Source organism: Stegastes partitus, unplaced genomic scaffold, assembly GCF_000690725.1.
Source record: "Stegastes partitus isolate 25-593 unplaced genomic scaffold, Stegastes_partitus-1.0.2 Scaffold534, whole genome shotgun sequence".
Classification (NCBI taxonomy): domain Eukaryota; kingdom Metazoa; phylum Chordata; class Actinopteri; family Pomacentridae; genus Stegastes; species Stegastes partitus.
In genome coordinates, this window is record NW_007578265.1 from 79,205 (window position 1) to 107,099 (window position 27,895).

Sequence of the window (27,895 nt, forward strand, 5' to 3'; positions counted from 1 at the left end):
TGCTTATTGTCATTTATAACTAACGGTGAAAGAAGACACAAGCATTTTGATAAAAGACACCGTTTATTGACTTTCTTGTTTGCCATCTTGTAGAAAGAGGATACAATGTAACAACAGTGTAATAATTTAAACACTATATAAATAAACACATAATGGACATGATTTGGAGGAAAGGTACTTCTCTGTCGAATTTGAAAGGGAATGAGACACTTTTTGGTGCAAATGATAAAGAATGAAATGACATTATGAATGAAGGTATAGCAGTAAATTTCACTTGATTTTTTCCCCTGTAATTTTTCATTAAAGCCTTCCATTTTTATTTAAAATGACCAACACAGAGAGGCTTTTTCTCAGATTGTGTTGCAGAGGTAACAGGTGGGATCTGTCAGATATTTGTAATGCAGTGCAAAATCAACAGTTGTGTCCACGATCACATCACCAACAACAGTCATTTCATTATTTATCAAAGACTAGCGCAAGTTTTTTTCTTCGCACAGTTGTTGCTTCGTATTCAGATGTGTAGAGTATGAAAATTACATTTTAGTTTGTTAAGAAATTTGAAAATGAAACAGAATTAATGCGGAACAACCTAAATTACTTATGGGTTCTCTGTAATACAACTAATGCTGGTGATTTGTTTAAAGTTGTAAAAGCAATTAAACACACTGTTCACATGAGAGCCAAAACACAGAACATTTTGTGAAAAAGTTTGGCAGTGGACTCATACAAATCTACTTTTGTACTATTGGAAAACCAAGAATAGCAGTGCTGTTGCTTATCTAAATTCATTAACTTTATTTATAAGTCATGTTTCCGTTTATTTCGTTCAAGCGGGGGTAGTGTGACGCTGTGTGAAGGAGTACAGAGCTCTACATCCTTAAGTGAAGAGAAGAAAAGACAGTTTGCTGTTAGATCCCACACACCGGTGGCATCTATCTTCCTTGGTGAACCTTTTGTTAATCATGCAGACAAGTTGAAGGAGAGAACACTTACGTAAGTGATGCACAATGTGTCTGAGTTGCCAGAATTAAGGCACTACGAAGGATGTGTGTGTGTATGTGAATGTGTTCATATGTTGCATAGATGTGCGGTAAACTTCAGTCCACTTCTGTCAAGCCACAGGGCCTCCTGAATTCTTGTCCTCGCTCGTGAATCCACTTGTTTGACACTGACATAAAAACAAACAAACAAACAAAAGAAAGATATAGAATCAGATATCAAGACACCTATAAATGATTACGTACACTAAACTGTACTGGAGGAATCCTTCTGTTAGATAAAATATCGAAAGGCTTTAATTGCTTCTGATACAACCTGAAACACAAAGATCCTACCTCAACCCAGCACATCTTAAACAAATAGAATATTAAACATTTTCCATCAGTAAAAATTACATCTAAAGTGAAATATCTCAACCATGTCTCTATTTTAATTTAGATAATTATGGCTTACAGTTTTTTAAAAAATCTCAAAATATTTGAATAGTTTATTGTGAGTAGAACTGCACAAATACTGCGTGTCTCTTGGTCTAGTTTAGTACACGCAACCACAAGCATGGGGAAAACTGCTGACTGAAAGTTGTCCAGATAACAATCGTCGGAGGGTAGTTGTGGAGGGTAGTCCACAGAAGGTCATTTATTAAAATGCAACCTGTTTGCAGAATGGTGTATTAGATTATTGTAAAGTTCACTGGAAGAACAAAGTGACGTAGCAACCGCAACACAAGTAGCAGGGAGGACCGTGGCCCTCAAAGGATTCTCAAGATTCCAAAACAACAGAGAGCTTCACAAGCAGTGAACTGGTATCAGTGCATGAAGAGCCACCAAGCACAGCTGTCCACAGGAAAGGAGTTACAGGTGTCTCAATCATAATATCAAACCACTCCTGAACCAGAAACAACATCAGAAGCATCTTACTTATCTGAGGAGAAAAATAACTGGACTGGCGCTGAGTGGTAAAAAGTTGTCTTTTCAGATAAAAGTAAATGTTGCTTTTCATTTGGAAATCAAGGTCCCAGAGTCTGGCTGAAGAGTGGAGGGGAGCAGAAATAAAAGGGTTTGAAGTCCAGTGTTTCTGCAGTGTGTGATGATTTGGGGTGTCATGACGTCTGCTGGCGCTGGTCCACTGTGTTTAATCACATCCAAAGCCAATGCAGCATCTACCAGAAGATTTTAGAGCGCTTCATGCTTCCATCTGCTGACAAGCTTAGTGGAGATGCGGATGTCCTTTTCTAGCACAACCTAGCAGCAAATGGTGTGCTGACCATGATACGACTGCGCTTGACTGGCCAGCCAACTCACCTGACCTGAACCCCATTAAAGCCCGTATGGGGTACTGTGAAGAGGAAGATAAGAAACACCTAGATTTAGATTTAAATAGAACTTTATTGATCCCTTTGGTAGGGTACCTCAGGGAAATTGTTGACCACCTGCCCCAAAGACGAGCTGAAGGCTGCTATCAAAGCGACCTGGGCTTCAACAAACACCTCAGCAGGCGGCTCACCTCCATGCCACACCGCAATGATGCAGTAATTTGTGGTAAAGAGCACCAACCAAGTATCAAGTGTTTAAATGAACAAACTTTTCAAAGTTGGACATTTCTGTATTGTATATCCTTTATCTGACCAATCCTAGTATTCTTTCAATTTTAGATATTGGATTTCTGATTTCCTATGAGCCATAATTATCAAAAATCAAAACAAAAAAGGCATTTATCATTTCACTTTAATGACTATAGAATAGATACAACTTTACATTTTTGAATGACATTATGAAAGAAAGAAAAAAGTCCTGATATTCTAATTGTTTGAGACGCAAACAGAATGTGTCTGAGCTACCAGAACTGAGTGTAGACAAACTTTTGGTTTGAACACGCGACACTGGTCACAACACTTTTCCCATGATTCAGTCGCTGTGACTTGCAGACTTCCTTGATTTAGTCTTAACTATTTGCCTAAAATCTTACACAGGGCTTCTGTTGTCCCGAGTTCATAATTTTCCTGTAAATCAACTGCACATGTATCCAAATTTTACAACTTAAACACAAATTAATAAACAACTACATTTATTTTTGAAGTTCTAATCGGATGATGAGTTCCAGTACAGCTTAAAAAAAAAAAGTATTCATAAGTGAAGAAACATGACAATGACGTAGCAACAAACACAATTTTCCTAAATGCCAATGAAAAGGGTAATTATTTCCACTCATCTGGAAAACTACTTTCTGTGACTTCACATTTGTTAATATTCAGCAATAACTAGAATTTTTCTTAACTAGAAAAGTCAAAATTTTCCACCCCTCTTTAAAGCCTCCATACTGTGCCCCATTTTGGAAGAAGGCTTTTGCACTTCACATGTAAACATAGCTAAATTCACAGTATATGTGAGCATAGTGGGCAAGAGAGAAGCAAACAAATGTAGAGGGCCCACACCGGCTCAGTTTACATTGCAATGAAACACAGATGACAACATGAAAACACAGTAACCCACATTGTGCGTGTTCATTTGTTTCAAATTGATCTTAAAGTTTCCACTATTTCCAATTGTTCCTCAGCGTTACAGTTTCCACATTGCCCTGACCTGGTGGGCATACGATCAAAGCTAATGGTAACGCAACAAGCTAACACTGAGGATTGCCCTATTGTTGTGGAGACATCAAAAATAAAAGTAATCCACTGATCTGTTAGTGCCCCAGGTGCTGGGAGTGCAGGAAGACTCTTGAGTTCATGTGTCGGGAATTGCTTGTGGCTGAGACATTTTCGAGTTAGCAGAAGCAGCTCTAACGGGTGAATAAGCGTGGCAGACTCCTCCTGAGATGGAACCTTTAATATATTTTAATTGCGTGTGATAAGTCTGAACTTTGACTCACCCCATTTACTTCCTACTAGGACAGGACAGGCTGCATGTCTGGTCCTGTAGTCTCCCTCCCCGCTCTTGAACAAATTGTACCAGAAGACTGCTGTCCCCTGTGAAGAAGAGATAACCAGGAAAAAACATGACGTTAACACCCAGTGTGCATGAGAAAGTCGAAACATAAAGATCCAACAGACGCTGAGACACATGTTGGTTTAAAGAGCACTTGGAGCACATAGAGCTTCATGCTGAGATGTCTGTTGCAGCGATTTACTGATACATCTGTTTATCAAGTGATCTTTTGGGTTGCCTTTGGGAAATTGGTATACATTGCACAATATTACATCTTCGCTCATGTGTACAACTGAAAAACATGCATCCTGTTATTTTTGTTACCTTTCGAGGCCAGATTGCAGCTCCAAAGTCAGGGAAGACTGTGGCACCTCCCGCCTCAACATCACTCATCTGACAAAAGACAACAACCTGGTTGGAAACTCTGTCTCTGTTGTCGAATGCACAAAGGCACTCAATTATGCTGAGAAAAACTCCCTTATGTCTGTCTGCAGCTTAACCAAATATACCGCTGTTTCAATTTAGAAAATATAAAATTTCAACACACCGAAAGATGCATCTGGTATGATTAACATGACCAAGTTTTTATATGTCATTTCACATGTACAAATTCTGTATTTGCTCATTTGAAGAGTGGTATCATATCATCATATTCTGTAATATCAAAATGTAATTATTTTATGTTACTTAGGATTACTTGTTACTCAAATTGCTTTATGTCACATGATGTTACACAAATTCTCTATAATTCATATACGACTTGGTTCTGAGTGGCGGTTTACTTTGGGAGGTGTCGTCCTTATGATACATGCATGTTTCATGCATCTGAGCCATTTTGGAACAGTTTTCAATATTATACTTTATTCTAAATTCTTTCTGTAATGGTTTAATAGGTGGACTAACTGCATTAAATAATTTTGTATTATTTTCAGCTAGTTAGCCATAATTTGCTTTCAGAAAACAAAGGCTTAATTGTATGCTGTCCTAATATACTGTTTGACCATGTCCATATCTTATAATCAACTTCAGCTTCTTTATTAGAAGTTTTAAATTCACTATTTTTGAAACAAAACCACACTATATTTCAAGTTAAATAGTATATTAATTGCTAAAACTCCAAACTCCAAACAAAATCTTTTCTCATTTTCTCATTTTTTATTTCGTACAGCTCAGTGTTAGCAAGGGCAAAGTAAAAAGTGGCTTCTTTACTAGCATGTTAATGGGGAATGGCCAACAAAACTCTCCACAATATGCACTGGAACTGATTGACAGACAACCTGTATTTTTACACATTTATTGACAAAGGTTTCTCAGCCTCTTGTCCTACATTTTCAACTATAGAACTGTAATGCCACACAGAGGGGTCAATTAGTGCCACACTACAGGCCAGTTCTACGAAGGTCAATCAATCCAAGTCCAAGATTGAACCAGAGCTTATGCTTATGCCCGTGAAGCGAAACGAAAGGATGGAGAGTAGATTTCAGGCGACTGCCACCACCGGCCTTCAATCAACGGCGACTGGATGCACGTACTTACGTAGTTTAAAAAAGTTGCCACACGATTTCCAGTGCCTAATCTTTTGAAAGCATCAGGCTCATCTTTCTACAAAGATAAAATTTAAGAGTGAAAATACGTGATCAGCAAACTGCACACCCGCGCACGCGTTACTTACGTAGTTTAGGAAGGTAGCAAGTCTATTTCCATCGACCTTGAGGTTGCTGTCAAAAGGACGCTGCAACAGATGTTTATAAGTTTAACCCATCACCAAAAAGACTCACACTAGGAGTCCGCCACAAAGGGCACAAACTGCACTCAAATCAAACTGTCATCTGTCAAAAGTACTCATTTTAATAGTGTTAAAGCAGCTTCAAACTGTATACTTAAAATTATATAATGCACATGAAAATACAACAAGAAAAATGTATCATTTTCATTATTTGTACATTTTTTTCTCAGAGTACTAGAATAACAAAATATAATTCCTTGCAATGGCCCTCTTTGCATTAAAATTGCAGCTGCACAGACAAAGCACATAAAGCTTGAGATAACATGATATTCATGGATGATTGCCAGGTATAATACATTGAGAAAACATTACTTTGAAGTCCACAGCAATGGTCAGGCATACTTAAAGAAACTTTTAGAAGAAGATGTTAAGTAAAAAAATCACTGAAAATACATAAACTTTCACCCAGAAAGTGAACTCACCCTCGAGAAGTCGTAATGTGGCTCATACTGTCCTCCAACTCCATAGTTTGCAACCTGGTCAGTCATTGACAAATGTGATTCACAGGAAGAGGTTATGAATCAGCCCTTCTGTTCACTGGACACTATACTGTTTGTTGTATGATATAACTCGTGCAAACAAACCATAACCTAAAACCACAAATGCATTCAGAAAGTATCCAATGTTGGCAGAACAATTAATTTTCATCTAGCTCATAATCATTGTATTGTACATCTGTTTTTCTACCGCACAGTCCTACCAATCCTGTCATACTGGGTGCCTTTAAATACAGACTTTCATATATTTCTTCAATCTGGAGCTCATTTATGAACATAAATAGGGAGTACTTCTTTGACAGATAACAGCTGTTCCAGTGAAAACTGTTAACAAATGTGTAGAGTTTTGTGAGTGACTGTGACATGGTCTCTGATCAGGCTGTTGTTGAGGTTTTGCAGAATTTGACTGAATGTGAGTAGAAAGTAGAGCTTTACACACTTCATAATTCATCCTGCTACTTCTATCAATTGTCACACAATCAATTATGCCTATGCCAACACCCCTCCATGTCTGACGGGTGATGGGGTCTGCTGTGGATTCGGAGTTATTTTCCTTCGTCGTACTTCGTTCTTTTTATAATTTAAGTTAACTGTAGTTTCTGTCCAAAGAATTTTGTACCAGAACTGGGCAGGCTCTCATAGATGTTTTTAAACAAACTCCAATCTGGCTTTTCTGTTCTTGGATGTTGCCAGTGGTTTGAATCATGCACCACAGTAGTTGTGGGCTTTTGGTTTGGTGCTGCTGGACTTGACAGGGCATTGCTTACTTTAAAGAATGTACCAAATTGTTCATATGACCACTCCAAAAGTTTCTGCTGTCTCTCAAAGTTCAGGTTTTTTCCTCCCAGTCTAATGATGACCTCCTTCCCTTGCAGTAACATCAGTAAAACTACAAAATGTAAAGTCATTACTGGGAATCTAATCGAGACCTTTTTATTTCCACAACTTGCCATGAAATATTAAGGAAATAGGCCACACTTGATCATCAAACTGTTTATCCCTCAAGAAAAACATGTGTTATGTTTATTATTACCTTATTTATTCTCATCTATGAATCTTTAGGCCGGGCTAAACATTCCCCTGCTAAACAGTACATGTCCTCATGTAAAGTTGACTTTTATGAGCTTCTGAATGTTTTCTTTCTTGGCTTGGTATTTTTTTGGGGAGGTGTAGAATTTCCAACTTATAGGTCAACCGAGACGTCCTACTGAGCAACATGTGACCATCATGCATCACAAAATGTTCTACTTAGTCGAAGCTTGCCAGAGCAAAGAAGTTGGCCCGTGAGTCAGAAATCCTACACATCCCAAGAAAGTTTCAAACCAAGAGAGAAAACATCAAAAACCTCAGGGAAAAGATCCATGGCCAGAAGACTACATGAGGGGAGGCAGCTCAGTATAAATACACATTTATAGGCAGGAATCAATAAGTGAATAGTAACAGCAAGAAATAGTTTCAGAAACATTTAAATAGTTGTTTGTTCATTCAGTGTTTAAATACAGCTCAAAGTGCATTTAAAAAGAAAAGTTAACTGCACATGCAATAGTCTGTTTGCTTTAGTGTGTTCAGTTTAGCAGTTCAGAGTCAGACTCTCTGTCTTGACATTTATTTATTCATACTGGTTCTTTCTGAGGTTAAAGGTGAGCCTGCAGAGTGAGCCCACAGGCTGATGGAACAGACTGTAAATGATAAGCAGACATACAGTTTGACCATTTTCAAAGCTTCTGGAGAATTATGCCGTTACCACAGTGGAAGCAGTTTACGGGTAACAGGTAAAAAAACGTAAACACTTCTGTCTGAGTACTACTATTACTGTGTGTTGACCTTCTATGCCAAGTTAAATTAATGCTAAATTAACTGGTTAAGAGACTTCAAGACGAGAAATTTGAGTAAAAGAAACTTGTACATGTTCGCAAAAGGATAGAACCAGGAGACTGTCCAGTTCATTGTCCAGCTTGTCAAACTAACTGGTCAAGGAGGTCGTAAGTAATAACTAGCGACAACTAATGATTATTTTGTCAATTAATCTGTTTAATTATTTTCTCAATTGATTAATTAGTTGCTTATGTCAGAAAATGGTGAAAAACCAGTGTCCAAGCTGACGTCCTAAAATGTCTTGTTTTGTAAGAACGTAGTAATTCACGTAATTCTGTAGAAGAAAGAACATTACCTGCAGTAACTCAGCTGTGTCTACTGTGAGGCCAGTGATGTCTTCTATTCTCTGATTGACTCTAGCAATTACAGGGTCGTCCTCGGCCTCCAACCATGCGCTGAAGAATAACACACAAATATGAGCACATTGATGCACATTTAAACCCTTAAAGCACTACAAATATCCAACTTAGTGATTTCTAAGTCCTGAAAACAAGGCTTGAAATAAATCATCTTGATTTCTTATCACCTTGTTTATTCAACCAACCAACCAGTAAAGTCGATGACAGGACTTGACCTCGAGAATTATTCTTTTCAAAGCAGCACTTGAACTTGGCTTTCTTTTGCTACAAGTAACAAATATTCTACTTCAAGTGAAGGCTTTAAGTGTTCAGTGCTTAGGGCTCTGGGTGAAAACCAGAGAGATCTGGACTTTCTTCTATTCCTCACCTGCTCCTCATCAAAAATTAGCTTTAGTAGTCTTTTTTAAATCATTTTTCATGACTCCTTTCTTGCCAGAAATCTGTTGCCATCAGCAGCAACCAACCCACCAGTTCTGCTTTTCACCTGATTCAACATGCATTTTGCTGACTGTAGTCAATGCCCCATCATCACAACATAGTGCATTTACCAGGGGCATGTGTATTATGTGAATCAATTACACTTTCACAAAGTCTCACTACAGTTGACAGTGAAATTGGTATCCTTGTGGCAAGTGACAGTTAGTGGAAAAGGCAGGACTCCAGAGTCATTCAAAAGAATCGCAAAAGTAATGCAATGAACTACACTGCAAAGGGAATTACCAGTGAATAACAAAAACTGTTAATACTGACTTATAATGATGCATTGAAGACTAAAATCCACAAGAGTAAACCCAAACAACGAGTTACCTTTTTGACACTCTGTAGTTGGCTGTGGTCAACACACCTGTTTTGGGGTCACGGACAGTAGCTCTGGCAAGCTGAGAAAATAGTGATAATAACAGGTATTAACAAGTACATTACACATCAGAGTTCACCAATTTATGTACATCAAAATATATCTACATTTTACCATTCTATGCCAACTTTTGTACATTTTGGATTCAAGAATGATTACTGTTCACAATTTAATCTGAATATGCTTCTGACAAAAGGAAACTGCACTTTTTCTGCATGAGCAATAAGTTTGGGGGCAAAAGATATTTTTCTTTGCATTGGTTGGTTGCATTTAACCTCGGATAACTAAATTTGTTGTTGTGTTGGGCTCATGGTGTCCCTTTGACGGGATAATCAGCAATGACAATGCTGTGATTGCATCTATACAGTACCTATCAGGTGTCACTGCACTTTTTGAGATTTCATTTAATAATTGCTTCTTGTCTCACCCTGGGTTTTGCCAGCTCTTTAATCTTTGCAATCTCCTCATCTGCCAGGATGTTCAGGTATCGCACAATGTGAGGGCTGTCCCACTCGTCCTCTTCCTTTAGGGGCTTCAGCAGGAGACGAGGGTTCCTTCTACCATCGTGGTAGCGGCAGAACAAACGGCTGCGCCTTGCTTCATTCTGGTAAAATATTAAGAACAACAAGAGAGTAATAAACGTTTTGGATCAATTTCATTTCATTACTCACTTTAATGTAACTAGTATGTGATGACATGTGTATCCAATGCAGCCATGCAACAGGTGGAAGAAGCACTGTTCTGTGCTGTCCTGCTGCCGTCCTCCTCAAAAGCAGAGCAACCAAGGTCAACCATGCCAGGCTCTTCACCTGTTTGTAGTACTTAAACTGTGCTGAAGACTACAGAAGAATGTTTTGTCTTAAGCTCTCTGTAATTTTGTTTCTTCAACCTGAATCTCTGTGGCTTAAAGTTTAGATTCAGTCCTGTGTCCTCTTATTGCATGTTCAGATGTCAGCCTTGTTTTATTGTTCACTGATTTTTTTCAGTATCAGAGCTGTGTGAAGTTACTGCAGATATAAACCTCACTATTCCTGCTGTCGCTGCTTAACACTTAAAACTTTCCAAAAACCTTTTCAAGTTATAGTTATTGTGTATCAGACACTTAACAGACCTTCATGAGAGTTACAGGAAAACTACTACAAAACTACTTCTTGTTACAATAAACACAATAGGCACAAGAAATGGCCCACATAGTGCAAAACTCCCATTGAAGGAACTGGAATCTGATTTCTTTTGTTTTCCTTCTGCTGAAAAAAAGTCTAATCTTACGATAGGTTTCTGCACACATGGTGCAGCCATAAAGGTTATTACATATTTTGCATGTATAGATAGTTATATTTCACCTCTATAGTTTTGTGGCACTTGTTAACAGGACAGTTTACTAATATATAGTTACCTAAGTCATATAAATGTTTAACTGTCACAAACCCAGGCTAATCGTGGTTTGTATTGGCGCGAAACAATTTGGGTAAAATGTCTAATAGCAATTATTCAGATATTGCGACTGTGATTTGACTAGTGATATGATTTTTTTAGTCAAGCGTCAAATATTCACTGCATAATCGATGTAAAAAAAAAAGTGACAGAGCATTACCATATGAGACATCATCACAAGTGTGACTGTAACAAAAGGAAGAATTTGTAAAACCACTGACTGAACACTTTAAATCCTGGATCGTATGTGCTCCACAATCTTTAACCTGCATAGCAAACTTTGCAATTTGCCAATTGCATTGTTTCAAATTGCGATTTCAATTTGATAACGAGTCAAGTTTGCAATATTGCAGCATCAGAAAAGCAGCCCAACATGTAATGTATTGATTATAGTCAACTTTTCCTTTATTTCAGCTCTACTTTTTTAATATAAGGCATCCATCCATCCATTATCTATACACCGCTTAATCCTCACTAGGGTCACGGGGGGCTGGAGTCTATCCCAGCTGACTTAGGGCAAAGGCAGAGGACACCCTGGACAGGTCACCAGTCTATCACAGGACTACACTTAGAGACAGACAACCAAGCACACTCACATTCACACCTATGGACAATTTAGAATCACCAGTTAACCTCAACATGTTTTTGGACTTGTGGGAAGAAGCCGGAGAACCCAGAGAGAACCCACGCTGCATGGGGAGAACATGCAAACTCCACGCAGAAAGATCCCGGTGCCCCCACTGGAATGCGAACCAGTGACCTTCTTGCTGCGAGGCAACAGTGCTACCACTGCGCCACCTTGCAGCCCTAATATAAGGCATGTTTATCCATATTATGCAATTTAATCCCCAAAAAATATTTGCTCAGTTTAAACTTTGTTGTTGGTTTAACAATAAGTTCACATTGCAGATGTATATGAAAAAATATCAGTATAATATTATTTTTGACTGCGTCTCTGCTACAGGTCTTATTGTTACATGCAGCCTCACTGTTAATGTGCCCTTATATCTTCTTCCTGTCTCACCATTTGGAGCCCCTCTCCTCTGCACAGAGCCTCATAGGTCTCCCTCTCTGGGAGATGGTCTTTAGGCCTACTGTAGGTTCCCAAGTGGATGGGCTCCTCAGAGGCAGGCTGGTAGGACTGGTTTGACTCCTGGAGCTGCTTGAACAGTAGCTTCTCAAAATAACGGAGGTTTCCTCCTGCCCTCTGGTGGGATGAGTCTGTCAGTATAAAAAGAGTTGATGGTTAGTGTCTCAAACGTCAGGTGAGAAGCTTGATAGCCTGTAGAGCTGAAATACTGTATTACAACTGCTACTCTGCATGATGAGTACTTGTAATCAACACTTTAAGGAAGGACTTTTACATACATTGGGGTATTTTACAGTGCGGCCATGCTATTTTTAGCTTACATGTTCCACCACTGTCAATCCTTTGCCTCTCCCTTGTGTTATCTAGCAAGTGTTTGAAATAGTGGCGGAATTAAGATGGATAATGGAACTAGTGTGCCCTCTTGTGGAGTTTATAGGAAATACACTGAATCCTCTGAAGAAAAGAGTTACAGTACCATACTATGCCGGGGGTCATTTTACTGAGGAGCTGTGTTGACAGGGACACAATAAACAGTACAAATGATTAAATGTTCTCTTTTAAAGCAGGGTTGTCATACACTGATTCATTGACACAAATGTAGTTGGTTTTCAGTTTTGAGTTGAGTTAGTTAATTGTCCATTAAAATAACAGCTCCCTAAACACTGACATCTTGATTCAATTAACTGGTGCTTTCTAAAGTGATATTAATGTGGGAAATAGGACAGCCACATTTTATTTTCTCTTCCTGTCAGTCCCTTACTTGCATTTCCTGTTTGCTTTTCCTTGTCTAATCTAGTCTGCTGTTTACAGTACAGTTCCCTTAATGAGTTTTCATACTGTTTGTGCCTGAGTGTGTGCATTTTTATTCGCCACTGGTTTAGGGATATGCTTTGTGGTACTGCCTACGTGTTTCTATAGTGATTTAAGTTAAAGAAATGGTTCAACACTTTGGGAAATATGTTTTGTAAAATAAAAGTGCAAGAAACAGTGAGAAAATTTAGCGTAGCATAAAGACTGGAAACATGAGAAAACAGCCTGCCGAAAGATAACTAATAAACTAAGATATACTTATAAACTAATCAGCACATATCTTAATGTTTTTGCAGTACCTGTGCAAAACAACCAGTTACAGGTTTACTGGGTAAATGTCCTGGGGCATTTCTGTGTGCAGGAGCTGCTCTTTGTGCATTTTCAGTGTTCATTGTGCTATTTTCGTCGCACTTGATGCAAAGTAGGTCTGCATCTGCTACCTCTGCTCTAGGGTTCCTCTGCTCATTTCAGTTGAAAACAAGCGTACCACAGCTCTAAAAAGATGGCCTGGAGCTGTCAAGAGAGGCCTTGACGTGGAGACTAAAATAACAGTTTGAAACCACAAGCCCTTACTTTGAAACGACAACACCCTCCTGCTCTGGCAAGCACAGAACGGCACTGCAGCCAGAGAGGAGGGTGGACTGTAGTGATTAGTGAAAAAGGAAGAAGACAACCCATCAATTACATCACAGCAGAGGACTGCGGTTGTAGTGGTCGGCTAACTGGTGTCTGTATGTGTCATCGGAAACAACTGGAAAATTCAACAGTGGTCCTCAAACATGTGTCAAAGGTGCTATTTTAGTTTTTCAAAAGTTGACCGACTGAACCTGTGAACCCTTTGACCCACGGTTTACGGTTAGGAGATAAATACTGTATCTGACCTGAGCTGAAATAAATGAATGAGCGTAAGTGTACAGGTGTCCATAAGATTTCACTTGTGCCTCTTACCAATAGCCACCAGCCGCCGTGTCAGTTCAATGGCTCGAGGTAGGTCGCCCATTTGGTAAACAGAGTAGCTGAGGTAATCCAAAATCTCTGCCTTGGAAACCACAGCTTCCTCTCCACCGTCCAGCTGCTTCAAGGACTGCTGCATCCAGAGAACAGCATGGTAATAGTCGGCATCGTTATATGCCGTCTTCCCCATGTCGAAGCAGTCGTCCACTGTCAGAACAGCGTTGGAGTGCATACCTGGGGAGGGATTCAACAAAACTTAACGACCAAGAAATCATTTAATGACATATTAATTACACACAACATTTTACAGTTTTGAAAATAAGTTTAATACATGTTGGTGTTTATCATTTTTATATTTCAGTAAAATACATCTTGAGTTAGGAATAAAAAGTTGGATGGAATATGCAAACACAATTTATCAATTTCCTTAAAACATTACTATCTGCAGCCTGACCAATACTGGATTAAACCCCTTCCAACATTGGTATTTGACAAAAAAAAAAAATCTAACATTGATATACCAGCTAATATGAATGTTTTTACATGGACATTCCGAAAATTATTTTATGTAAGAACCCCAATTTTTGGGCTATTAATGCAATACGTAACTACAAAGATGGATACCAGGCAGCTAACATTTGATTTAAAAAAAAAAAAAAAAGAAGAAGGAGGAGAAGAAGAAGATTCATTGCTGGCTTTTTTTGTCTTAATCAATAATCAATACAGCCAAACAAATACAGTGGGGTGACAGATTGTTCAGCAACACTTGGAGCCCATCTATTTAGCATTTAGCAAATATGCAGTATATTAAATGGGTTTTAACACATTACAAAGTAGCTAAAAGCAGATATAACCATATATTAATGTAAATATTACTCATTTTTCTTACTCATCTAAAAATGCACCACTGGATTTCATGCATCTTGGCAACTGTTTGGTAAATTGATGTATATTGCACTTTTACCCAAGTGCTTTGCATCTTGTCTTACATTCACCCATTCAGGCACCAAGACTCTGATGTGACTAATCCCCTTGTGATTAACAGACATCCTGCTCCACCTTCTGAGCATACCGTATTTTTGAGATGTCGAGCCTCAAACGTTTGAATACTCTGAATTAATTTCATAAACTAATACATTAAGTATATAAGTGAATTAAGGCTAATCATCCATATTATGCAGCTGCTCTTGTATAGTTTCTCTTGGAGTTGATGAGATCAGTCACGTCTGCCTTGTTAAGAGTTGTTTTGACTGGCTTAAGAAATAAAGAGAGTTTTTGTAGCAATGAGCATTGTCCAAAACGTGAATCAGTTTTGTCCTTAGTAAACATCTAATTTGTCCCTTTTTTCCATCATATTTTGGTTTCCGGTTGTTTTGGGTTGACATGTTGAGATACACGGTCAACTGAGGTTACTTGACTGTAGCTCAACACAAAAAGCAGAGTCAACTGTGCCAGACACACATATGCAAACTGGCTTGTGCCTTGACTAAACAGGTCAGAGACACATACCTGCAAAAGTATGCACAAGTAAACACATGTCAATACCTGTGTTGTGTCCCACTTGTGTCTAGATGCCACTGGAATGGGAATGCAGTTCAAACCCAGTTAAAGTATGTGTACAATTTGAGAATTTCTGTCTTTGGTAACTCCTGTTGGTAATATAAAATAAGATCACAGGGCAGGCAGTAGTGTATACTGCTATGTACAACTCATTACACATCATTTCATGAGTTGCCCAATCACATAATAAGTTAATTGCACATTCAGTCATGTCCCAGAGCATTAGAGTTAATGCTAAGTCAACCCAAAAGCAGCAGCAACTTTCACTTTAAACTAAAGCTTAACTCTTGAACAAGTGAGAACTGAAAGACAAGTAAAAACACATACAAACACAACAGTACAAATTCACTGTGGGTGGGTGCAGTTTGCCTCCTTCCTTTCTTTTTAGAGGGTTGTTAAACACACTGCTCTAGCCGTCTTAACAAATTCAAGCATTTTTGCACAATCAGTGCACACTCCTTGGTTACCTGGCAGCTTTCCTCTGGAGAAGGCTTCAGAATCCAGTTGGTACGTGTCCTGAAGACGCATCAGCGCCTTGGCTGCACCCGTCTCATCTTCCTCATCTGGGAAGTACTGTCTGTGTACGGACATGTTGGAAACAAACCCTGGACAGAATATAAAAAGGCATTAAAGTGGATGGTAATGATAATGAAGAAAGTCAGTAAACTATTGGCTCACCAAAAGATGACATCAGCTATGTTAATGCTCAACTTTGAAAAAACTTAGCAATCTAAAGCTGGAAAAAAAAAAAGCAACTTAGTCCCACTCATAAAACTTCCTTCAATCACATCTAATTAATTACAATAAATGCAAAAATAAATACTCAGACAACTCTACAATTAGCAAATTGTGTAAAAATATTCAAAATCAACACAAAAAAGTGCCTCCAACATTTTCCCTTTGTCTCACTCACTCACAAAGAACGACATTATTTAACTGGACAGTCAGACAAACCTGTTAAACATGCAAGGCCCCGTTTAAATACAGCACATGCTGTACATATAAAGGACTCCTTTAAGTAAGGGTACTTTACAAAACCAAACAAAACACAAGAACATGAGCATCAGCATTAAAGTCCTTGATTTGTGATACTTTTACATAATGTAATGTTTTATAGTCGGTGATCAATTTATACTTGTTGCAAGACTGATACGACATCACTGTTTCAAGCATAGTAAAACATACATGACAGTGATTTTAATTCATTTAAATTTAAATGCATTAAAGGTGCAAAAAGAGACTTGTGGGGAACTGGGGCTACCACTAACAAACCGTGAACACATTCCAACATTAACATATTATCAATTTTTGCATCATTTTTTCACCCATTCTTATTAACACATTTGTCAAACAATGAGCAACACGACCATTGCTCAATACTTGCAGCATTTCCTTTCCCATTACATTACATTACAATCTCCTGTAAGCTTCAGCTCTCTGCCAACACCTCAGAAAATCTCTCACTCTCTTTCTCTCTTTTAACTTGCTTTATTTTCATGACAAGTGAATGCATAAGTGCATTTGTGCGTGCAAAGCATAAAGAGAGAAAAGGGAAAAAGTACTACACAATAAACTAGTTCAAAAAACTGTACATCATCTATCAACTTATGTTTATTAAATTTACATCCAGCCTCTCTATTCTCACTCTAATGGCCACGTACACAGATCCATTCATAAGACGAACTCATGCTCAGTTTATCTGCTTCACACAGATATGGACCCAAGTCCAAACACGCATGCACTTCCAGGTCCAAACACACACACACACAGAAAGGGAGAACGTGGCCAAAATATGCAGAGATGAGGAACAGCTGCAGCTAAAACATGACAGGCTCTGGTTTCGTTTGTTCATTGGGGGAGCAGAGTAGCTCAGCAGAAATTTCCACTCTGCAGCATTAGCTCCAATCACACAACTGGATTGCAGGTTTTTGATTAAGTTTTGTGCCGTTCGCCACTCGCTCTCTGCTCACGTGGACAGAAGCTCAACAGAGAAAAGTAATAAATGCTGCCCATCAGATATATTATATGATGTGACCAGGCAGAAATGCATTCAATGTTATCGGACAGGCAACAGTGACGACTAACAGATGCAGATATGGCCAAGGCGGCATAAACTGATCTAAGGACATATCTGATGTGACAGAAATAGTTCAAACTTGAGCAAAATCTCTGAATATATTACAAATTAATGCAGAGAGAAAGTGGAACTAGTGTGGATGAACATAATTAAAGTTTTTTTAGTACGACTTTGTCTGATATGTGACACATAGGCAGCAATCAGACAGCAGGCTGATGGCTGCATGCGACACAAATACAGGCGCATAGATACTTCCAGAAGGCATTTTTACACAAATAAACCAAAATCCTTATCTGAAGACAGCATGCACACAAGCTGGAGTGATATCATAATCACACAGCAAACATTTACACTCCAAGCAAAGCTAACTCATGCCACACTCGACTATTCCTTCTTCAGTCATTTCCTCACCATCAGAGGGGTTCTGAAGCACCAAGCTCTCCAGCTCAGACCACTCGGTGTTGAGTCTCTTCATCAGTTTGTAGGCGTTCACTGGGTGGGCCAGGTAGCCCTCTGGGTCAGAGGTGGACACTCGGGTCAGAGCATCGAGTTTCTTGGCCCAGCTGAGAGACAGAGAGACAAGTGTTTCTAAAACTGCAAAAACACCTGCTATGTATATAGATACACATATGGAAAGGTCCGGTAAAAATGTGTTGGAAAAAAATAAATACTTAAGTTGCTTTACACTATGTGAACCACATACTGTTCAATAAAGACATAAAAAGATTATAACTCACATGGTAAAGTAAAAGTAAAAAAACTGAGGAAAACGTCCACCATTCTAACCATCAATATGAACAAATCTCTGAGGATTGTTGATGGAACAGAGACATGTCTGAGCTATTTTATTACTTCTGTGGACTGTTGACGACTTACTTTTTAGTGATACTAATCTTTTATAATGTGTTAGGATTCAAACTCACAATCACAATTTGAAAAGTAGCTGTAGCAGTCACAAAACATTGCCAGAGTAGAATAGAATGCTTTTTATTGTCATCATACACAGAGCTCAACGAAATTAAAAGACAACTCCAGTAGTGCAAAGTACAAGTATAAAAAAGACAAATAAGAATATATAAATATATTTACAAAAGGAGCCAGTAGGAAGTATATACAGTTTGGAATGAGCATGGTAATAGCCAAAGGGTAAAATAAATATATTGCACGGGTGAGGTAAGAACACTGTGGATATATGAGAAATATACATAATTATACTTATAATTATCTAATTATAAATAATATGTCATAATTGTAGATAATTATACTATAATCTCGTGTAATACAAATAATAAATATATATGATAAATAGTTCAGACTATGGAGATTAGCGTGCGTTGAGTACCCATATTGCACTTGGGTAGAACATGTTGGTGAGTCTGGATATGCGGGCCTGGATGGATCAGTACCTCTTTCCTGAGGGCAACAGTAAGAACAGACTGTGCCCGGGGTGTGAAGGTGATGCTAGCAACAAGTTCAAAACTGTTCTCTGACATTTACTGAAATAGAACAAGAACAAAGACACAGAACTGATACACCCCAATAAAATGAGAGTGCCTGAAACTTGGACACTGCCGTGGTACTTGATGTAAGGTACTTGGTTCACAGTTGGGTTGTTTTAAAGTTGCTGGGCTCAGAATGTACCTTTTGACAGCTGTAAGCTTGGACTCCTCTGCTTTGATGTACTCCCTCAGAGACTGAACCAACTCCTTTTCTGTGTAGATCAGGTCTGTCATTTGGCCTGAAGAAACACAGACAGTTATTATAGATAAGTCCCTAAAGATAAAGTCATCATCACTTTGTCTTGTATTACTGCTTTCAGTTTCAGATAATGTGCAGATTTAGTATCTGAGAGAGAAACCTACCCATTTTACCTGTTTCATATTTGTTGTGGTTTGCTTTTAAGATTTGGAAATCTATTTCTGGTAACGCTCTTTTTTTCTTAGGCTGAGGTAAAATAAATCCTCAGCCACGAGCTGTGGGGCTTTGATAGTATAGAATTACTCAGCAAGCTAAAGTTGGCTGTTTATCCATTTCAGGAGATGGTTGGGGTGTTGTGTGCTTACTAAACATTTTCATGGAAACGCTCAGCCATAATTAATTCACAGGGGTTGCCAGGGAAAAGGGATAATGAAACACTTTCATTGTGTGTGCATGCAACCCGCATAACTGACCTGCCAAGTGCATTAAATCAACTTAATTCAAGTGACTGGAGTTTATGTAAATCAGCAATCCTTTCCCAAAATACTAAACAAAGGAAGGTAACTGCACAAACCTAAAATAAAATTTATGGCCATCCTTTAAATGATCTAATTTATAATTTCTTTTAAAGTGGGGTCAAAGGATTAATCACTTCTACAGAAACCATGCTGGCCATGTGAGCAGTGTGCACATTTAAAAAAAAAAAAATAAATAAAAAGTACCAAACGGACCAAAATTACTTCCCTTTAACGTTATTCAGGACAAAATAAACTCAGACTTTACTGCCCTTCTGGCCACATCCTCTGTTTAAAAACATTTTTATTGCCAAGCACAGACATGCATTCCTCAGCGACTAAATATCCTCGCTGTGCAGTTCAGTTCAAGGATCATATCGCTGTGCTTTTGTTGTGATTTTTGTGGCCGAAGGGGCAGGGATTAGTTTAATAATGATACACTGCCAGTTGGTGGGTGTGGTTCCATCAGACGCAAATGCATATGTTTTCCTGAAATAGCACTGGGTTCAGAGCTCTGGGGCACTTGAAGAGGATTCACACTGAATGTAACACAAAAAACAAAAATGACACTAATGCATAATGAGTCAATTGAAGTCTCATTAGTGGATCATATGTAATTCTAACTACTTTTTGCCATGGTGGCTATAAGGGAGCATGACACAAAAGCAAACACACAAATAGGAAAGATATTCAAACTTACTGATGGAGGTGAAGATTTCTCCCTTTATGGTCCTGCAGCAGAAGCAGGACAGCAGAACCCAGGAGGTGAAAAACAGGAACTTCCCCATTCTGTCTCCTTCAATAACCTATGACAAACACAATCACATGGTTTCACAACAGAATTCAGAATGAACACATTTTTCCAAATTGTATTAAACACCCTGCAGTCAGTAAAGATTTAGGGATAAAGCATTTATTATTCTCATATTGTTCTGCTTCTCTCTAAAGCCTCTTTAACACATCTTGCAACCATATTCATCCTTTGTCCTCCATAACTGACGCTGTGCTTTTCTTTCACAATGACTGCAAAAAGCTGACAAACAGTATTTCGATCCTCTTATTCTTAACTTGCAGTTGGTCTGAGTCATCAGCTTTTACAATGATTCTGTGTTTCCGTACTAAATTAGCTGACTGTCTAACAATATTCTAAGTTTCCAGCATGTTTCCTATAAATGAGTAACCACGGCCTCCTGTGCCCAGCTGTCATTAAGAAAGAAAAATAAAGAGACGGTGTGGAAAAAGAAGTGTATATTTCTTTAAATATGACACTCTGTATCTTGTAGTGAGGTATGAGGCATATACTACATGTCTTTTTCTCATCCATCTGGTTCATGTAAGCCCAATAAAAGTTTGCTTTCCATGTCATAATTGTATTCTGGAGATCAACATGGCCACAAGATGTCTAATGAAAAATGTTCATGACCAGTAAAGCTCAGTGTCTTTTGTAATAGAATAATAAACCAGAGTGTGCACCAAAGGAACTCGCTTTCAAAACCCCAATCCAAGTACAACATCCGTCACAGACAATTCAGGCACATTTGACGCATGAAAGAAACCATTACAAGCAAATGTGAACTAAACACAAAGTTGGGTAGTCGGCTTCAGTTCAGACAACCCATTGTTTCTAAGTTTTTATTACTTTTTTTTGTTAGAAGTTGCCACACTGTATGACTAATACTGTTATCTAGGGCAAAAGAAACTCGAGCCGTGTTGACTTTCAGCTACAACAGAGCCAACAAAAGGGCTGAAACTGAAAAAAAGCAGGACAAAATAATGATGTATCCCATGGCAGAAACTCTCTGTTCACAGTCCAGTCCCACTGAGAACAACTTTCTTTGTGAAAAGTGACTCTGCCCCACTTTCTCCTTTTGGATTTTGTCCAGTTCTGCTTTGCCACATAACTTCTCAGTAATAGTTGCTTACTATTGCCTGTGTAAAACACGCACACGCACACACATCCATGCTTCCACAATGCAGGCGCACGCACACACATGCTTCTGTCTGCACAACTATGTAATCATTGGCTTAGAGAAACAGAGGATCTAAAGCACGGAATTGGCACCTTGCTTGAAAGTGTAGTAATACCTTAGTGAGGAATCTGCTGCAGGTGAAAAAGAAATCATCTCACTAACATGACACCTGCTAACAAAATACAAGTCGACTCTGCGTTGTTGCCAAAATACTGTGTCGATGCCTTAAGCCAAAGTGACACTAAGGCACCAACACAATCTGAAATCAGATAACATGCACAATATAGTTCCAGGACAAAGTGCCAGTGCACACACTTGAAGGAAAAAAGAGTTTAACAGCCAACACCACATGCGTTTGCCAATTACTTTATCAGTCCTTTGTAAAACCAACACAATGGAAGGTGGCTTATTTGTGACAAACGGATCCTTTTAAGGGGACAAACATCTCAGACAACCGTGCCATGAGGGAATTTACCATGGGTACCCAGCACTGCAGAGGGGGCTGGGAAATGCCTTCAACATTTCCATCAAGTCACTGTGAATTCTCTTGGTGAAAAGAAAAAACAAATTTACTGCCGATTTATTTTTAACATTTACAATCGTAGTTATTATGCTGGAATGTACCACGCTGGGTGCGAGTATATAGGTCAGGGCCTGTATATCAAACATCTCAGAGTAAGACTGGATTAAAATTCAGAGCAACGCGTATCACATCCTACTTTTTGGCTGGGGGGGTAAAACACTCGTATAAATATTCTCAGCATAATGTCAAGGTAGGGGAGCTGCAGAAGTTGTTGAGAGTTGGGAGCAGGTGGGGAATAATATGACAAACATACTCCTCAGATGTAGAAATAAAGATTACAAGATCATAAGACAAAGATCACGCCTCCTTGAAGACACTGAACGGATATATTGAATTCTTACAAGGTAGAAAACACACCTACAACATGGAACAAGCTTCGTCTATGCTACGCATAATGAATACATTTCCACCAACTGGCATGATAATTACAAAGATTAGGCCTGTTGTGTTTATGCTTGTGTGGTCCATGTGGTCAGCTGGCTTGACTGAACTCAACAAGTGGGTTAAATATAATGTCATTTGTGTGTCAGTTGTGTTCTTTAATGTGTGCAAGTGACAGCGCCATTTGTTTAATTAAGTTTTTTCCAGAACTAGAATAAAGGGAAACTTCTGCCCCTAATGGACAGTGACCATAAAGCTTTATAAATAACTCTCACGTCCTTCTCTTACTGGTACTAATTTAGCTTCTAGTGTGGTACCACAAGTTGTTTAATGGGTGCTCGCCCAGATAACCATTACCACGGTCCGAAACTACAAATTAAATGACCAAATCACTCCCCTTGTAATTTACAGCCAGTACGATTGCTCAGCTCAAACAGAGTCTTGCCTGTTGTTGCAGGCTGTAACACCCATGTCACATTCCTGGAAAAGAGGCCTGTTGCATTTACAGCCCAAATGTTCCCGAGTCCTGACCCTTGCCTGGTGTTTCTGAAAATTGTAGGGAAAAGCGCTGAGGAGGGGGCAAGACAGGATACGATACGCTGGGTGCTGAGAGGGCAGGTATGGACAGGTGGTTGTTGACTAATGCAGAACTCTATTAAACCTGTCTTCAAAATAAAATAATGAAGGTCAGCAAAAAAATTTAATAAAAATCAAGATCTTTTACTCTTTATGCTGCTCTGGTTTGGCAGGTTTCTTAAAACAATATTCTGTTGTTTCTTCATTAGTTTATGAGTGAGTACAGCTACTCTGCTGTGCTCTGCCATTGCTCAATTTGTCTGGACTCAATGATGGCCACAGCCCACAGAATCTCTGCTCATTTCTGTTGGGGTTGAGATCCCCCAGCCTTTCGCTCTTTTGCATGAGATAGATAAGACACCAGTGTGACACACACTCTCTGGCAAAGCAGTCAGGATCCAAGGTTTGCAACGGAGCAGGAGTTTCTTAGAAGCAAACGTCTTCCCCGACAGTAAAATTTTCAACATCTGTATCCATCTTGTTCTAATTTTCTACTGGCCCTCATTTGACAACAAACCTGCAGAGAAGAACAGCTGTTGTACACATGTCTGGATAAGAGGACAGTCTTGAAAATGATAAAAAAGTAATCTTGCTCATCCGTTTCTTCTTTACAGATAGTTTCATAAGAAATGCAAACAAGAGAAACACCAAAGCAAAAAAGCACTTTGGCTGATGTTGGAGGGAGAGAGTTGTCAAAACAGCTGTTGCTATATTTTCAACAATGTTGCAAAAGACCTCAGGCTCTTTGAAACCTTCAGCCAATTTTTGTTGTGGAAACTAAACTTGCTTTTTAGAATTAAATTTACAGGACATGGCAGGGATGAAATTGAAGAAAGAGTTCAAAATGAGGAAAACAGGGGGGGAAGTGAAAGAGCATGTGAAGGCCAAACATCTATTTCCTTGTAAAGCTTAAATGATTTTCAGAGCAAAACATGGAACTTTTAAACTAACAGAGGTGTAGAAGCCATAACTTTCAGATTGACCCCTTTGCCTCTTTGCAAAAGTTGTCAAAAAGCTGTCAAACTCTAGATTGGAAACCCTCTGGCTGGTGGCTGTTCTCGCTACCACTGGCGCTGTGGCAGTTTGTGTTATTTCTAGATTACGAGACCAAATTCCAGTATTCTGATAAAACTAGTCAGGAGCACGAAATCAGCAATCTGTGTAAGCAACGAACGGCAGCTGAACGCCAGAAAATAGTTGATGCTGAACAGATATTTTCCTGGCTGATGGTAATCAGTAAGTGGGAGTGGCATCCCTTCCCAACCCAACCCCCTTCACGTATGTTACATAAAATGCCACATACAGTACAGTATGTGCACATACAGTATCAACAGACATGAACATGCACAGACAATCCCTGGCTGCCAGTCTGAAAAAGATTTATGTCTCCTCCAGCAATGAAAACAAATTCAGATTCAAACTTGTCATTGCTGCTGCTCTGTGCATTTCAAATTACACTGTGGGGGAGAATTGTATTTGCTCCTCAATTAGACTGGATTCGTGTCAAATTTTTTAAAAAACTGTTAATGTGGTTTTAAAGATTGCTGGCTTTACAGGCAGAATAGTTAAGCTTTGATTATATTTTTGTTTTTTTTACACGTGGCCTTAGTTTCAGTAAAGATCACAGATTCCCTCTAAGCTCAGCAAGCACAAACAAACCAAGTGCACAAACATTTGCTTTGACTTTCGCTTCCACCAAGCATCACAACAAGTGACTAAAGGACATTTACATACTACTTTGTTTTTTACTCTGAAACAACTGAAGCCGAAAAAAGCTGAGCCAACGCTGCAAACTAAAATATCACCAAGGAAAGTGTTAAAAAGCTTTGCAAAGGGTCAAATAAAGTTAAATGCACGATCTCTGCTGCCCATATGTGCTTAAAATCAATGCACATGTGCTTCTCATGACATGAGAGTTGAAGCGGAAAAAACAGACATACTTCTGAAAACAGGTTATATAATCAGTTATACTTTGAGGGTCAACCATGTTTTTTTTGCAGCCAAACTGTTGCAATCCACATAGTTTCATCTCCACCTGGTAGAAGAGGTCTTTCACATGCAGCACGGTGCTACAGAGTGTGACTCTACAACATACAGACGCAGCGTTGCATGCTTTAGTTTACACAAGCCAGCTTGCATATAGCCGTGAACACAAACACACACAGGGTTTTCTAAATGTGTAAGATCACACTAACACCATCCACTTCCAAAAACCTTTTGCGGTATGTAAACGCTGTCGCTCACATAAATGTTTAACAAAAAAATACACAAATTCTGTAATCCATGTAAATCAGCCAGGCATCTACACTGCACTGCTTCGGTAGTTTGGATAAACAGATATAACCAGGACAGTGGCTGCAGTTTACTTCAGTAAAAGAAGGCAGATGTGGAGAAATAGAGGTCAGCAGACAGATACTGAGGGATTTTATTACAGTATTTCATGTAACCTAATAAGACTGTTCTATTTTCATGCTGTAGCTAACCAGGCATCATCTCTGAGTGTTCACGTCACCTGCCTTTTAGCCTAATTACTGTTGACAGATTCATGGCATCACTCTATTCGCTGCCTTCCATTTAGACACACTCCGATGGCTGCCAAAGCCAATTATTGCCATTGTGCCATGTATAAATCACTATAGAGGATCATTTACCTGGCGGGCATCCTTTTATACCACTGCTGTATGTTCAGAGACATTATGTGCCATTTACCGAGGGTGGACAAAGCCAAGAGCTTTTGTTTTGGAGCTTTTTTATCGACTATCTTATCCTTTGAGCTCGACAAGCAGCTGGCTGTTGAGCAGCCGCTGTGAACTCACTCAACTTCAGAGGGAAAACAATTAAACTACTAGCTAATCTTCACAAAATTAATCTGATGACTAATTGTTATCAGTTTGTGGGTCCAGCTTCTCTAATTTGAAGATCTGCTGCATTTTTTGTCTGATGTGACAGTGAACTGAATATTTCTAGAGTTTTAGACCGTTGGTCAGACAAAACACGACATTTGAAGACACTGAGATGGGCTAAAAGGTGTCACAGCTTTTTGACATTTTCTAGAGCAAAAAAAAAATGGAGGAAATAGTAAATTTATAATGGAAGTACTCATTGCAGTCCGAGTTGGATTCTGAGGCTACATACTAAGGCCAAACAATTCATTGATTTCAATTAAAAACTGCATTTTGAAACAACGCAATAAGCAAACAGCAAAAGCTGCAATTTAGGATGTGCATTATGCAACGTGTCTGACCCGGGGCTTGCACTGCGGTGTCAAATTCAGGCCGTCCTCCTTGTGTGGCAGTCACGCTTTCGATGCTATCTCCTGTGGTAATGTTCCATCACATTTTTTATCTATTCCACAAAATCTACTGCATATCGTCTGTGTAGATTCTCAGTCATCCAGGTCTTGATAACCCTAAGAGCTTCAGTAGAAGCAAGCCGGCACATTTTTCAGGGTATTGAAGGCATTCAGCTCTCATCAAGAAGCTTCTTGGATAAGAGCTAAAATGTATTCAAGAACTACAAAGAAAAGTCTATTTGCCTTCTACTCTCTATATCACAATATCTGTCAGGAAAAAAAATGCCATTAAATATTTTCCTAAAATCATTCAGCTCAAATCGATTTCTAGTTCTATCTTACCATGACATAGGTCTGATTTATGTCGGCCAGGTACATCTACTTAGCAAACTACTTTGATAACTTGTTTTTCTTGGTCTATTAGTATGGTAAACTACATACTTTGGTTGTTTTCTGATTAGTTTTGAGTCCTTCTTTTTAGATCACTCTGGAAAATGATCATCAGAATTATACATTTTGAAAGTTTGTTGCCCCAGATTCTCCATTAATGCAACTGTTGACACACCTTATATCAGGATCACTTCAGCTCCAGTTTTTAAAAAAACTGCTGATTTTAGCTGATTTGGTGAACGACAGTGAAGTAGAAGCTGGAGGCAGCAGCAGACAGTGCTGACTGAGGCTGACTGAGGCTGGCTGTGGATGGAGCTCCCTCCTCCTGACCTGCTGCTCATCATCTCCAGCTGGGTCCTGGCCGTCCCACTGACGTCAGCGCGAGACAGTTGTTTCTAGAAATTCCCGACACTTGGGCTCTTCCAGGTCCAGAGAGCGTCCCGGAGCCCGAGCTGTGGGCTACATGTGAACACCTATTGCGTTTACAACGCCAAATATGTATTTAAAAACTTGTCTCTTGGCCGTTTTCAAGCACGTGAGAATAAATAAAAGACGTGAAAGCAGCAGTGTCTGAGATGCTCGGTCACCAAGTTCGCGCAAACTTTCAAAAGTTTCCGCAGAGAAACATTGAACACCCGCCTGGCTGTGTGTCGCGTTTCAATGTAACAAGCAGGCGTGAAGTAAACACAGACTTCACAGGGAAATAAGTCGTTGAGTAGCCTTTTTTTTGCTGCTAAAACCTTTCCGGTGTGGAAAATAAATCGGTAACAACAACAACAGAAGCCTGTCGGAGCTGCTGACAACCATCCCAGCATGTTCGGGAGACACGCGAGATCCTCGGCTCAGCGCAGATGTAAATAAGGCCTCGTGTGTACGCCGGTCAGATGTTGTGTTTAATGCCAGCTTACCTTTATCCTCACCGGGTCTACACAGGACCGTCACACGTCGGTATGTGGACGCAAATCCACTTGGCACCCCGAGGTTATGAATAGTACAGAGAGGGGTTGTAGACGCTGCCACGTACAGAACCTCCTAGAGCTCTGACCTTAATGCACGGAGTAGAGGCGCAGCCACATTCCTCACCAAACTTTACTGTGCTGCCTTCAAGATTGCACTTCCAGAGCTTCAGGGTGGATGTTCCACTTTTTGTAATTACGTTTTTTTTTTAAAAAAAAAATCTATATATTCAACCAGAGGTGAAATAAGTACAATTGCACAAGTCAATTCTGAATTTAAAGCTAGGGTAGGCAGGGTTTTTGTTTTTCTTTT

The 27,895-nt window shown here is 39.2% G+C and overlaps 1 protein-coding gene across 3 annotated transcripts; it reads right to left on the reverse strand.

Moving 5' to 3' along the window:
- Positions 1-49: 49 nt before the first annotated feature.
- On the reverse strand, positions 50-27,653 carry LOC103361793 (procollagen-proline, 2-oxoglutarate 4-dioxygenase (proline 4-hydroxylase), alpha polypeptide 2). 3 transcript variants are annotated; one of them, XM_008287982.1, is made up of 16 exons: positions 27,535-27,653; positions 20,135-20,240; positions 18,863-18,959; positions 17,633-17,784; positions 15,612-15,749; positions 13,579-13,818; positions 11,755-11,951; positions 9,724-9,900; positions 9,248-9,318; positions 8,377-8,476; positions 6,132-6,185; positions 5,596-5,655; positions 5,460-5,525; positions 4,248-4,316; positions 3,868-3,964; positions 50-1,168 (listed from the first exon to the last, which is right to left on the reverse strand). In XM_008287982.1, exons 2-16 carry the CDS (start codon positions 20,220-20,222, stop codon positions 1,098-1,100), a joined length of 1,677 nt encoding a protein of 558 aa, XP_008286204.1. In that variant the 5' UTR covers positions 20,223-20,240; positions 27,535-27,653; the 3' UTR covers positions 50-1,097. The 3 variants fall into 3 exon arrangements, with proteins under 3 accessions (XP_008286204.1, XP_008286205.1, XP_008286206.1); XM_008287983.1 differs by lacking the exon at positions 5,596-5,655; XM_008287984.1 differs by lacking the exon at positions 5,460-5,525.
- Positions 27,654-27,895: the final 242 nt, after the last annotated feature.

Excerpts from the sequence above, each read along its gene's own strand:
- LOC103361793 (XM_008287982.1), bottom strand. The coding sequence starts at position 20,222 with ATGGGGAAGTTCCTGTTTTTCACCTCCTGGGTTCTGCTGTCCTGCTTC. Across the intron at positions 15,750-17,632 it reads GCTTCAGAACCCCTCTGATG|GGTTTGTTTCCAACATGTCC; the intron begins GTGAGGAAATGA and ends TATTCTGTCCAG. Across the intron at positions 6,186-8,376 it reads ACACAGCTGAGTTACTGCAG|GTTGCAAACTATGGAGTTGG; the intron begins GTAATGTTCTTT and ends ATGACTGACCAG.